This window comes from Lepisma saccharinum, chromosome 17, assembly GCF_977018435.1.
Source record: "Lepisma saccharinum chromosome 17, izLepSacc3.1, whole genome shotgun sequence".
Lineage (NCBI taxonomy): Eukaryota > Metazoa > Arthropoda > Insecta > Zygentoma > Lepismatidae > Lepisma > Lepisma saccharinum.
In genome coordinates this window covers 3075027-3089640 of record NC_139245.1, presented here as the reverse complement: position 1 = coordinate 3089640, position 14614 = coordinate 3075027, and the positions used below count along the sequence as shown (strand labels likewise).

At 36.7% G+C, this 14614-nt stretch overlaps 1 protein-coding gene across 2 annotated transcripts in view; it reads right to left on the bottom strand.

The window, feature by feature from the left end:
* Positions 1–3023: 3023 nt before the first annotated feature.
* The window catches only part of LOC146001157 (uncharacterized), a 29366-nt gene continuing 17775 nt past the window's right edge, over positions 3024–14614 (bottom strand). For both annotated transcript variants that reach the window (XM_083138443.1, XM_083138444.1), the window contains exon 4: positions 3024–3406. In XM_083138443.1, the coding sequence (XP_082994569.1) occupies positions 3315–3406 (92 nt within the window). In that variant the 3' untranslated portion in view covers positions 3024–3314. The remainder of the gene's footprint in view (positions 3407–14614) is intronic.

Genomic DNA, 14614 nt, shown 5'->3' with positions numbered 1-14614 from the left:
TGTAAGGGAAATAGGGAAAACATACCCGGTAAAATGCGAAGAACAGGAAAATATGAATAACATAGGCAAACCAATTCTACGCTAATTTTCACTATACATTTACTTCTGTCTTGCTGATGTCTGTTACAAAAGGAAAAAGCTTAAATATTGAAGATGAAGCAAACTAAATTAAAATTCAAAACTTAAGCAATTAATGCACCTATAAGCTGACTCCCCCCATTCTTGTATTTGCAAAAATAGTGATTGTTTCTTCTCTCTAATCTTCAAAAGCAGCGAGAGTACTTCCTTCACGGAACTGAATATTTTTTAAAGGTAAAAAAGGTAAAGTGCTCCCCTGTGCATAGCACCACGCCATGAAGGCGTATAGGGGGTGTGGGGGTAACGCCCCACACTTTCTTGATCCGGTCGTGAGTGGAGATGATGTGATCAGCATCACGCCCCTGACCGCCTTTACCCCCCAGGGTTTCCCCCAGGTACCCATGTTATTCGACGCTGGGTAGGCGCCGGGGCCGCTTCCACCGTTAGAAAAGTTCCCAGATTTGAACCGGCCGGGGATCGAACCCGGGAGTCAGACGCGTCACCGATTGAGCCACCGCGGCCACACGAATATTTTTTAAAGGAAAAGATATAAATAAATTACATATATTTTAGTTTATTTAAGTTGCTATTCCACCTTTTTAGATTAATAGTGATGAAGATGAACGACTAAAACATATAAGGAACAAACACATCAGGCACGTAGCCAGGTGGAGGACTCGGGGAGCTGAAATCCCCTCCCCGAAATCATTCATGTATCTAATTTAAAAAGTGTATAGTGGTAATTAATTTTACTTCATTTGCACATTAAACACCTTGCATAATACGTTGTAATTATCTGAGATTTATCTTCAGAACTTCTACCCCCACTTTTTCAACTTTATGATGCGAAATAAATTTCTGGCTCAGGCCTGCACTGATTCGAACTTTTAAAACCTGTCATCGCAGGGAATTTGGAGCTCGGAAAGGGATTTTTTTTTATCATTCATAGGGAATTTCATTCTGAGTCCTGGAGTAAGTTGAATTTTGCACTTAAATTAATAATGAGGGTTTCTATTTCACTAGTGCATGTCTTTCATTTTATATTTCACAGTTTTTTTTATTTTGCTTTATAATACTGTCTTGTTTTATTATTTGAAATTCTACACGTATATTAAACTACAATAATGAGAATTAATTGATTGTGGTCGCCACAATAAGACAAACATTCCCACAAAATATTCCTAAATCCCATATGGATCCTGATATAAAATGCACGGAAACATTTATTAGTTTGATGATCAAGGGTCGGAGATTACCCACTCGTTAGAACCAGCATACGCCACTGTTTTCCGTGGTTTTAGATATAAAGTGCTGGAACCAGGTTTACAAGTATTGGCAACAGTGCAAATATGAAATGTGTGTGTAATGAGTTCAAGCTAGGCATCTCATGTATACAATTCATACCGGAATCGAATCCGGTATCTCTTAGTTAAAGGGCAGGCCCGAGTCTTCTATGGCATCTGATTGTTCACTTGGGAAATGATGACAATATGAAATTTTATGCACACATCTAATTTCTTAAAATTAATCTTATTTGTGTGTGGAAAACTGAATTTGTATGATGGCACTGGATAAAACAAAGTTCCCACACGCTCAAATGATTACGCTCTTATCTTTGGTTCGGCAGGTTCAATAACCTGCCCGGGTTCGATTCCCGATGGAGGCACATAGTTGTTCGGATCTCACTTTAAACTTTAAGTCCAGTCCCGATTAGCACTACTGTGCATAAAGTGGACTTAAAACACCAGTTCAATTAATCAATCAATCGAAAGGTTCAAGGTTCGATCGCTGGTGGTCAGGCCGGTAGCCAGAATTTGATTTCGGAAGGGGATCCCACCGACAACTGTATACCGCATCTTGTTCAATGATTTAGGGAAGAGAAAAAATTCGGAGAGCTGAGTACCCCACTTCTTGACAGCTGCACAGAAGAAGACACGCCTGGACAATGCAACTGCGCTGAAACAAAGATACAAAGTTGAAGAGAGGCATCCTTGCATCGGATTGTTGCTATTGATGAAACATGGATCAGGGACTTTGAACCGGAACTGAAAATGCAGTCAAACGAGTGGAGAGCTCCATCTTCCCCCTGACCCAAAAAAAATTGGCATGCACAATGAAAATTCAAACAAATTATGATTTTTGCTAATGATCATCAGGGAGTAATCCTCACAGAGTTCCATGAGGCACACGTGTCACAGCAGTGTATTACAGTGATTTCTTACATCTGTGAAGAAAAATGCACAAAACACACCCTCAGCTACTCGAGGCTGGTCCACTCATTCTTCAAGACAACGTTCGGCCGCATATCGGACATGTCGTCAATGAAAAACTAGGAGATTACAGTTGGGATGTGATACCCCATGCTCCGTATAGTCCAGACTTCGGCCTCATCCCCAAATTGAAACTGCCTTTGCGTGGACATCGTTTTTGATCTCTGGAAGAGCTTTCTACTGTCGTTACCCGAGCCATTCGACAGCTGAACAAACATGGCGTATTGGATGGCATACAGAAGCTTCCTCGATGTTGGGATTCGGTCATTGCCAAGCAGGAAGACTTCATTGAAGGACCGTGAAGAGACATCACTGGCACAGCAACATACGGGTGAGTAATAAATTAGTGTGCATTATTTATGAAATGACCCATGTATATATATATTGTACCAAAAAACATACAAGCAATTTTAATTTTAAGCATATTCCTTAAAAAAATCACCAAAAATATTTTTTTCTAAATAAAAATCATTATTTTTATCCACCCTGCTTACATCCAATCTCCAATGATAGTTTCAATAGCTCTGGTCTAGAAGGCAGAACAGCAGGGGTGATGGCATTGACTATTCGTCACCCAATAAAAAGCCACTTGACCTGTGCTTCGTCCTATAAGGGCTGTTGCACTATGACATTGTAGTTTTCATATTTTTCTAAACTAAAGAAAATTTTCAACTGTACTTTTCATTAAATTTTTATTATAACAATATATTTATGATAAAAAAATTTATATACATGGTGAGATTTCAGTTCACTTGTGTTATAAAGTTTGTTCTTTCAAACATTGAGGACCTTGTAAACAAACAAACACTTCTCACAAACGGCCTACATTCACTGACCACACAATTGCTATCATTCATTGCAAATAAAATAACTACACATAAACAACATGTCCACTATGTGCACAACTTGATTGATGTGGTATTATACATACCAGAGTCTTATTTTCTCAATTGTATCTTTTCTGGTTCATGACGCGGATCTCCTCTTATCTATTACTTCTTTCAACAATTTGTCCCATTCTGCAAATATTTCTCTCTTCTTTTCATCTGATGGCATTACTAAATAAAAATATAACAATTATTTACAATAGGTAACAGGCAATAGTCACACGTTACATACATAACAACGCAAGCAATTCCGTTCAGATGCTCATGGAACTGTAAGTCACGATTGAACAAACTGACATGCACTTGTGAAGACTAGCAAGTTTTCTGAGTTTTGTGCTTGCACACTGTAAGGCCAGTAAGCAGAAGAGCAGGACGATCGGCTGCTTGCATTGAGATAAAAATGCTGCAGGGAGAGGCACACGCCTTTTCACTGAAACCACCTCCTGCTTTTTTTGCCATGACTACAATACCTAAGTGATATTCAAACTGTGTGGCATGCCTCCCTTTTGCAAGAACTTCCGAAATAATACTTCATTTTCTGAACGTTTAAAATGTGTTCATAAAAAAAATCAATATATGCTTGTGTATTATTGCAACTCACGTTGGTTGTCTATTGGAAATGTCATATCCCGTGTTTTTTTTTTCTCCTTTAACTGAAACAGGAACTGCAGTCGTATACTGTAAAAGAAAACCATGACAATGCTGAGAACTTCATTGATAGTGCCTTTGTACAGAAATTGGCATACCTTTCTGATCTTTTTCACAAACTGAATGTTCTGAATATTCAGATAAGGTGTCAGCTTTCAAAAGGAAGTTGTTGCTTTCTAAGAAAAAGATTAAAGATAAAAGCATTCAGGATTGCTTTCGTACAATGAAGACGTTGTTAGAAAAAGCAGGACTACAATTAAATGAAGAAATTGAAACATTTTGCTCTGTATGCCTGTTTTTAACATCTCTTACCCAGCTTTTCTTAATGTCTGCATTTAGCCTTTTTACATCATTAATATCATATTGCTGAATGATCTGACACTAGCATATAAACATCAAAAAATTGTACACCAACTGCATTAATCGCACAGATTATATTTTCATTAGTTGTTTGTGTACAAACAGTAAATAAACACAGGAAGCGATTTGGTGTTGATCTTTCATGGTCACATCACATGTATTTATCTGTTATTGAGGGAGGTGGTTGATTTTTTTTTACAGGTACTTCTCAGAGTACACTTTACGCTGCAAATATCAATTTCTTTAGTTCCTCCATCAGAGATATAGAGGCTGACATTTAAAAACAAAATGAAAATCGAGAAAGAGAGAAACATTTTCAAAGAGCTTCAACTAGAAATAGAAACCAGTAGCAGAGTTCAAATATTTTCTGCCAAAACTTTGGATGCATATGTTTTATACAAAAAAAATATAGCTCATATATTATATAACTCCCCTACTACAATAAAAAATCCTAAACTTTGACTTTTGTTCAAAATTGAATATAACTTTTGGTTATAACTCCATTAAGCCTTGTTTCCATGATTATGAAACAATAAATATGCTGACCAAGGCAGTAATTTATTTTATTAAAAACATAAACTAACGTAACGTTTCAACCTTCTAGCAAGGTCTTCTTCAGACTCTGTATCAAGTACAAAAGTAACCAGATACAACAAAAAGGGTAATATATATATACACAAACATTACTCCCTCCAGACTATTTAGAAAATTCTTTGAAACTTTCTAGCAGATGACTTTCACTTTCCAACTTTACTTTCACCTAAAAGGCTAAACACAATTACTTCCATATAGAATGTGGTTGGACTTTTTAATCTCACGCTCTTTTCCCTTCATTTTTCTTCCTTCTCCTCTCCTCTTTTTCTCTTGTCCTTTCCACTCTTTCCAACATCTTCTTCCATTCTTTGTTTAACTTCAGTCCCCCATTCCAGTTCATTGTGTCTTCTTCGCCTTTCTTCTCTATTTCCTTGGCTTCCTTCCATTTTCTCACTAGCATTCTCTTCTCCCTTCCTATCTGCTTAGCCTCATCCCACTCTATGTCATGTCCTGTTTCTCTCGTGTGTTTAAATATTGCATTTCAACATAGGGATGATGTACGACTTAAGAGAGAGAGAAATGCAATATTTAAACACACGAGAGAAACAGGACATGACATAGAGTGGGATGAGGCTAAGCAGACAGGAAGGGAGAAGAGAATGCTAGTGAGAAAATGGAAGGAAGCCAAGGAAATAGAGAAGAAAGGCGAAGAAGACACAATGAACTGGAATGGGGGACTGAAGTTAAACAAAGAATGGAAGAAGATGTTGGAAAGAGTGGAAAGGACAAGAGAAAAAGAGGAGAGGAGAAGGAAGAAAAATGAAGGGAAAAGAGCGTGAGATTAAAAAGTCCAACCACATTCTATATGGAAGTAATTGTGTTTAGCCTTTTAGGTGAAAGTAAAGTTGGAAAGTGAAAGTCATCTGCTAGAAAGTTTCAAAGAATTTTCTAAATAGTCTGGAGGGAGTAATGTTTGTGTATATATATTACCCTTCTTGTTGTATCTGGTTACTTTTGTACTTGATACAGAGTCTGAAGAAGACCTTGCTAGAAGGTTGAAACGTTACGTTAGTTTATGTTTTTAATAAAATAAATTACTGCCTTGGTCAGCATATTTATTGTTTCATAACTTTTGGCTTTGAATTTCAGCCATTATCATTTGAGACGGTGCAAAAATGCACAGAATATAAAATACTGCTTGAAATGTACTGAAAACAATGTTGTTTACCACAGCTTTCTATCATTTTCCTTAGCTGAGCTATCATAATTATCACAACTGCCTGCAAAGGCCAAAAATACCCGAAGTCATGAAACAAAAAAAATGAAGTCAAGTTTTAGAAAAATAATGTCTGCTTTGAATTACCCCTGCATATGTGTTAAAACAACAGAAATATTGAAAATTTTAAACGTGATCAAGCAACCAGTGCTGGAACATTCGGTATGGACTGACCCATATGCATTCTGGACAAAAATTCTGGTCTCGGTACAATTTCTATAACTAAAAGTGGAAGAACATCATAGTAATTCTACTCCCACTTATTCATCATTTCTAACAATATTATGTGAGTGTCTTGGGGCCATTTGTCAAAAATACGTGAGCTGTATGCCAGTGGAAAATGGGTTCATACATCTCATACTGAAACCAGACATATTTTTACTATGAAAATATTACCCCTCTGATTTTTTAATATTATGTTTCACATGTATTGATTATGCTGTGTAACAATTTTCATTGTGGTAAAACCTGGAACTCCCTATCAAACAATTACCCGAAGTGGAGTGTATTTTTCATCACAACATTTTAATTTATTTAAAGATTTTTCTACTTTCTCAGTAGGTAAGAGTGATAATATAGTCATTCTCTGTTAGGGCTGTCCTTCTCCTCCCCAACAATACCTAAATCATCATAATACTCCACATAGTTTCCGAGATATGACATGTTTTGTGTCACATGGTGCATTCGTTCGTCCACTCAATTTCTGAAAAAATCGTAACTTTCAAAATATTTGTTGGACAAGCCTAATATTACATATTTGTCATATTGGACCAAGTATCTATCAGTATAAAAAATTTGAAACAAATCCATGACTATGAAGCAACCTGCTCTGGGTGATTTCGCATGGAATCACCCTATAACATGTTAAATATCTCTTAGAATGTTTGTTATATACAGAGATTCAAGGCAGAAAGAAAATCCTTAACCTGGAAGAAATATTATGAATTAGTTACTTAAAACTAAAAATGCATAGGGTCATTCCATGTCAAATGAACCAATTTTAAAATAATTGGTTGCATGATTATTTTAGAAAAATTCATTTTAGTACATATGTTTGTACATGTTTCTAGATATGAAAACAAAGTTCAAAATAATTTATTGTCTTTAGTTCTCCTGGGGTAGCCATTTTTCCAACATGACACATGGCTTTTGTTGCTCATGTAGCACTTTTCAGAAACCTTAATACCTCAAAAACCATTAGAGCTAGACACCTGAAACAAAATTCATTATGTAGCTAACGAAGCATACTCCCTATGATATTCAAGTATGTTTTGTTTAAAATTGCATCGTAAGTATGAAAATTATGGTGGAAATTGGGGTAACAATAGTTAAAAAAAATGGATTTTTAAACCAGATTTTTTCAATGAAGGGGTTTATGCTCTGTATAAGCATAAAATTTGTTATTTACTTACGTACAGTGAGTCAAAGACAACGTTTCGGTGGAACTGCCCCCTTCTTCAGGTCGAGAAGTCTGCTTTACGGAAATCCACAAAGCTTCGTCATTTAGGAAGGATATAGGTTTTTACGTGGACAGGTTGAATGCTAGGATAACAAATGACTAAAACAGGACTATTCCCACATTTTAAAATCCCTTAAAACTCATATAAAAACTGTTAAAACCCGTGTTACTATCCGATCACAATTCACATGTTGACCGGAACTGGTATGTACTCAAATGCATGAGGTTGCGAGTGAGTCAATTTTCCTCCATCCCCTAACTTCCCCTTCCATTACGTCATTTCAAACGAGAAGTCACGGCCTCTCGTTCAATGTCTGGGTTAACCTTGAATTAGATTTCTTTATATTCACGTTTTTCCCATTTTTTCAACATTCCTAGCCATATTTCATCAATATTCCCATCTTCTCTATTCAGCTTGTTCTCTCCATCTTTACATATAAATGAGGCCTCATAAACATTCCTACTTAATAATTTGTCTTCCTCGCGTATAACTTCCTGTGTGACTATCTCATGTTCCTCTTCCAATATATGCTCGGATAATCCCGTACAGGGGTTTCCATCGTTAATATCCTTATCATGTTCTTTCCATTGGACCGCCATACGCCTAGCAGTTTGCCCTACATATTCTTTCTTACATTGACATTTGATTCTGTATACGCCCTCTTTTCCCTCTACATTATCAATCTTTCTCATTCCTTCTCTTTTGTAACTCATAAAATGTTTCTCTAAACATTTAGGGGCTTTCATCCCACACTTAATTTTATATGCTTTTGTTACTCTTTCCACTTTTTCCGATACTGTCCTAAAGTACGGGATAGTCACATATTTACATTCCCCTAATTTCTCATTTATATTTTCCTCCACTTTCTTCTCCCCCTTGTTTTTAATATCTTTATTATCGTCCTTGGAACATATCTTTCTCGCCCTACTCAAATTCTTCCACATTTCTTCATTTTTATACCCATTCTTTCTACCAATTCCAAAAATCCATGTTATTTCTTTTTCCAGCATTGTCTTACAATTACATAATCTTAAGGCTCGAATGAAGAAATAGAAGACATTATATTTTGTCCTCATAGTGTGCGCTGATTCCTTATTTATGTACTTATCTCCTGCTAAGGGCTTATGGAAGACACCCATTTTGATTTTCCTACCTGTCTTGTTGATCTCCATATCTAAGAAGCTAATCCTATTATCTTTCATATCCTCCCTCGTGAACTTAATTCTTGCCTCTTGTTCTTCTAGGTTCGCATACAGGCTATCCAGCACCTTTTATTTCCCAATCACTAAAATGTCGTCTACATATCTCCCATAGTACTTGACTCCAATACTTAATGCACTTAAAGCTGCATTCTCAATATAGTGTATGAAGATACTCGAAACTATCCCAGAAACAAGATTCCCCATTGCTACACCTTCCTTTTGCATAAAGATTTTATCATTGCAGTAAAAATAATTGTAACCTGTACTTTAAGGGATTTTAAAATGTGGGAATAGCCCTGTTTTAGTCATTTGTTATCCTAGCATTCAACCTGTCCACGTAAAAACCTTCCTAAATGACGAAGCTTTGTGGATTTCCGTAAAGCCAACTTGTTGACCTGAAGAAGGTCACAGAAACGTTGTCTTTGACAAGTATATACTCACTGTACGTAAGTAAATAACAAATTTTCATTTTATGCTTATATATATATGATAGTGAGTAAGTCGCATGCATCCAAAATATGAATTATGGCTTCTCTGTCAACTCAGGAATCAAACACGTCACGTGGGCTTGTTGGAAGGGAGAAAGTTTGGATGACATGATGGCGAAACTTGTTCGGAAAACGACTGTCAGTGTTTCCACCCCAAATATAAAAATATAAGTGTGGCAAATCCTCGATAATTTTATCTAAAGCTGCATGTGTTAAAAATAAACCAAATTACGACAAGACACTTTTTTTTTTTTTTTTTGTTTAAATTTAAAACAGATTTCAACTAAACGTTATTAAACTACATCCCATACTTGGAATAATGAAGTCTTTTCTTTTTCTTTTTTAAATTTGGGTTAAATAAAGCCTAAGAAAATATAGTAACATAAAGTTTTAATACTTGACTTACCAGAAATTGAAATTACAACGTATGACAATTGAAAATCTGCAAAACTTATTGCAAAAGGTTTGATTTATTAGGTACCCAAGACCAGTTGGTATTGTCAGCTGCAAAACTGAGCTTCCCTCACATTTTTTAAATGTAGCAATAGGCTACATTCAGCTTAAGATAGGCAGTGGCATGCCCAGGAATTTCGAAAGGGAGGGGATGGGGTTACATATACTTTTTAAGAATAAAGCAACGTTTTTGCCACATTATCCTGTCTTTGACGTAATTGTTTATGGAATTATAGGCTAAAGGTATTGAGTTATGACCCCCAACCAACCCCTCGTTGGGCACTCCACTGAAAGTAGGCTATTTAATTTGGAGGGTTAAACCTGGTATCTTCTTTTTTGTTTCCTTTATTTTCCACGTCCTCTCCACCCCCCCCCCCCCCCCCCCCAAGAAAAGACAATCGTTGAAGCAGATGTGAGGCCACAGAAGATTCAGACATTTGATAGGATGTTAGGCAACCTGGAATTAATTTGTGCATGGACAATCTCTGCTGTCATTCTTCCTTTACCTGATATGTCGAGAGTAGTGACTTGTAACGTTCGTTATCTGTGACTGGAAATGGAGTGTTCTGTAGGATTTTCAACTGGAGAGGACTCTCATAAATATACTTTTCGTAAGGTTCCCAAAGACCTAATTAATCTTAACGAACTCAGTGAAAATGATAAAATACTTCTTAGGTCAAGACTACAGGTGGATGGCTTCGAGACAATACGTAAATACCATTGAAAATAGTTCCTTATATGGTAAAGTATGCATCTTCAGAAGTACCGTTAAGGAAAAAGGTAAGTAAGGGAATTTTTAAAATCAATTTGCATCATATGGTAAGGCAAAAAAGTGTCATGTAAGCCTTATACCAGTTAAATCAATATGCCTGACATGTTGGAGTTTAATTTTCATATCTGGAGAAAGTGACTCACTTAAATGACAGAATGAAAATTATGTCTTTGTGCCAACCGAAGAAAAACTAAAGGAAATGCATGAAGTCTGTTCTGTTTTTGATGTATCTCCTGTTTCAAAACTGAGGAGGCTGATTGCAGAAAAACAATAAAGAGCTCTTGCTCGAAAAACTATTCACATCATGCAAGGAGTGCAAAGGAAACTGGAAAGTTGCTTTTCACAAAGTATTAGAACTGAAGAAAAGGAAGGCAAGTGTGACAATCCTTTGCATGACCAGTACAATCATGTAATGGAAATTATAAGAAGAAAAATGTAAATTAGCAAAAACTTAAAACAAGCCTGATTGCTACCACTTGGTCAAGAAAAATATATGTGATGAACTGAAGGTTTCTGATAATTTACTTAGGAACTTAGTGAAAGAACAAAGAAATCTGCCTGATTTGACAAAGAGAATGAATAGGAAACGTGAGCTGACAATAACAACAGTCCTGGGTACCTAATAAATCAAACCTTTTTCAATGAGATTTTGCAGATTTTCAATTGTCATACTTTGTAATTTCAATTTCTGGTAAGTCAAGTATTAAAACCTTATGTTACTATACCAGGTGTATAAGCTTAAATCTGCTGTTTGCTCATAGATGGCATTAGTGAGTATATAAAGCTACCATGGGCATGCCATACCTGGTGTTTGTATAAGTTGGTCATCTGCCAACACGAATCAGTGCACATCGTCAGCACGTGCAGACAACAACAGTGTTCCTGTGGTAAGCATGTCTAGTTTTGTGCCAGAAAAAGAGCATATGCGGGAGCTCTGCTTTTCTGCTTCCATTTGAAGAAATCGGCTGCCGAATCGCATCGAATGCTTGTGGAGGCCTATGGTAACAGTGCTGTATCGGAAACAACGTGCAGGGATTGGTTTCGTCGGTTCAAAGACAAGAAGCATGGAAATCGGCCCAGGAAGGCTGAGGACCATCAATTGCAGGCTCTTTTGCACGAGGACGATACCCAAACGCAAAAGATGCTTGCCGAGCAATTGGGTGTTACTCAAGAAGCCATTTCCATGCATCTACGTGCCATGGAAAAGGTTCAAAAGATCGGAAAATGGGTGCTGCATGAACTGACTGATCAGCAGCTTGAGAGACGCCAAAACACATGAGAAATCTTGCTTGCCAGACAAAAAAGAAGTCTTTCCTGCATCGAATTGTGACTGGCGATGAAAAGTAGATATATGTATTTCGAGAATCCTAAACGCAAGAAATCGTGGGTTGATCCCGGCCAACCATCAACATCTTCCTTGAGACCAAATCGCTTCAGCCGAAAGACAATGCTGTGTGTTTGGTGGGATCAACAGGGTATCGTCTACTTTGAGCTGTTGAAACCTGGTGAAACTGTCACTGCCCACCACTACCACCAACAACTGATCAAACAGCACCGTGCTCTGTGTGACAAAAGGCCGGATTATCAACAAAGACATGACAAGCTGATTTTCCTCCACGACAACGCCCCATCGCACACGTCAAGACTGATCCAAAACTACTTGGAGACACGCAAGTTCTCCCACCTATTCACCAGACCTGGCCCCTTCAGACTACCATCTGTTTTCGTCGATGAGCCACGCCCTCTCTGAGCAGCACTTCGATTCATATGCAGACATACGAAAATGGCTTGATGAGTGGTTTGCCTCGAAAGAGAAGGACTTCTTTTGGCGTGGTATCCACAAATTGCCCGAGAGGTGGGCAAAATGTGTTACTCGCGAGGGCAAGTACTTTGAATAAATTTCTTGTTGCTTTCTATGAACAAACCATGTGTTTTTCTGACTACAAAACACCAGATTTAAGCTTATACACCTGGTATTTTCTGAGGCTTTATTTAACCTAAATTTAAAAAAGAAAAGACTTCATTATTCTAAGTATGGGACGTAGATTATTAACCTTACTTTGCAATATCAGAAATTAGGTGACATACATTACCTCATATTGACCAAAATGAGTTGAATCTAAAAGTTGAGATATTTACTGTGAGTTAGGTTCATACAGACGGGCTTCTTTTGTGCCAAATTTTAGAATTTTTCAAGAGGACCCATCCGAGATATTTAACCCCAAAAACTGTCAGAATTCAATGAACGGCCATGTTTGAGCCCATGCTGTAAAAAAAGGGTTGCATTTCCAAGCACTGATATTTTATTTACAGACACCCTGCACGCAGGTCTACACCAGAAAAAATCAATTCTTAGACTAAACCACTTCATTGAAAAAAATTGGGCTTAAAAATCCAATTTTTTAACTATTGTTAATCCACCATAATTTTCGTACTTACGATGCAATTTTAAGCAAAACATAATTGAATATCATAGGAAGTATAGTTCATTAGCTACAAACTGAATTTTGTTTCAGGTGTCTAGCTCTAATGGTTTTTGAGATATTAAGGTTTCTGAAAAGTTCTACATGAGCAAAAAAAGCCATGTGCCATGTTGGAAAAATGGCTACCCCAGGAGAACTAAAGACAATAAATATTTTTGAACATTGGTTTTGATATCTAGAAACATATACAAACGTATGATTTTTTTCTAAAAGGTCATGCAACCACCACGGGATCGTTTGGCATGGAATGACCCCATAGTTAATAATCAGAATTAGTTGTCCCCACTTCCGCCAAATAATTTTCAAGAGTGTGATGTATTTTCCAACTACCTACAATTTTCAGAAAAGGACGAAAAACGGTATGTTGGTTGTGATATTTCCATTTCTGTTCATATGAAATGAAAGGGTTAAAACTAGGGTGACCATATGTCCCGTTTATTTGTCTCTTTTTATAAAATTCTGCGAGTTTTCTTGAAAATCAAGTATAAATTTGAGAGACATTTAATGCTAAAAAAGATGCATTGTTTCGTTATTAGTAGAACAGTGAAAAAGCATGCAGTCAGTTTTTCTATGGAAATGCAAAAAGAATCAAAGTTCCTGCATATTGACACAAGATATGCAGGGTAAGGTTTTCGGGGAGATTTAATACTGATTGATGAAGAATAAAGCTCTCAAGAAGATGAGTTCTTCTGCTAAATACTTCTGGCATTACTAAACTTCAGCACAGGAGTAACATCAAAGGTTGATCAGAAAGGATGCTATGTAAATCATACCAACATTATAATAATTAATACCTTTTGACAACCGGAGAATATATTTCATATATTGTTTATGATGTATCATTTATGCGATCCATCCTTTAATAAATAATAACAATGCATTAATAATAGGAATAATTTTATAATTAGGACTAACTGATTTTTTTCGGAAAAGGTGGGCGGATAAACTGATCTGCTTGGGATGTCCCATTTTTGGGTCAAACTATTATGGTCACCCTAGTTAAAACTTCATTGGAATCATCAACTAATTTTATTTCTATCTGTTAATGAGACTTCAGAATTTTCAGAGTATGGCAATTCATACAGTCGATTAGCGATCTGTGAGTGTCCATTGCTTGCTTTGTAAGATCTAGTGATTTGAAAATAAAAAGGACTGAATATTGTAAAGTAACGAAATCTACTAGTTCGGATCCAAAGCTGAAGACATTGACGACAGCGGAACTTCCGGAGTCTCAGTGTAGTGCAGCTAGTTCAGGTCAAGGGCCGAAGAGATCAATGGTCTCTCTCTCTCTCTCTCTCTCTAAAGTGAATATTTCAGCAGTTTATTAAAACAGAAATAAGCTTCACAGATCAACTGAAAATCAAATTTTGAGTGATGATTTAGTTGTGCCTGAACAAAATTTCGTGTATGCAGTCCCAAGAATTTCATAGCATAAAAGAAATAATTTTGTTTAAGCCTATTGGGTTCGCACACACAAATACTTAACTAACATTAGGGACAACTGAAAATTTTATGAATGTCGAGAAGAGAAAGCAAGTAGATGTTGCATATGTAGTTATTTTAACGGATATTGCAGGCTCAACCAGGACCCGAATCAGGGTTCTGGCATACCATGCCATTGCTCTACAAACTAAGTCACCGAGCCACCCTTGACTTCGACTGAGTTTGCACTAAAATGTATAGGCTACATAGTACATATTCTG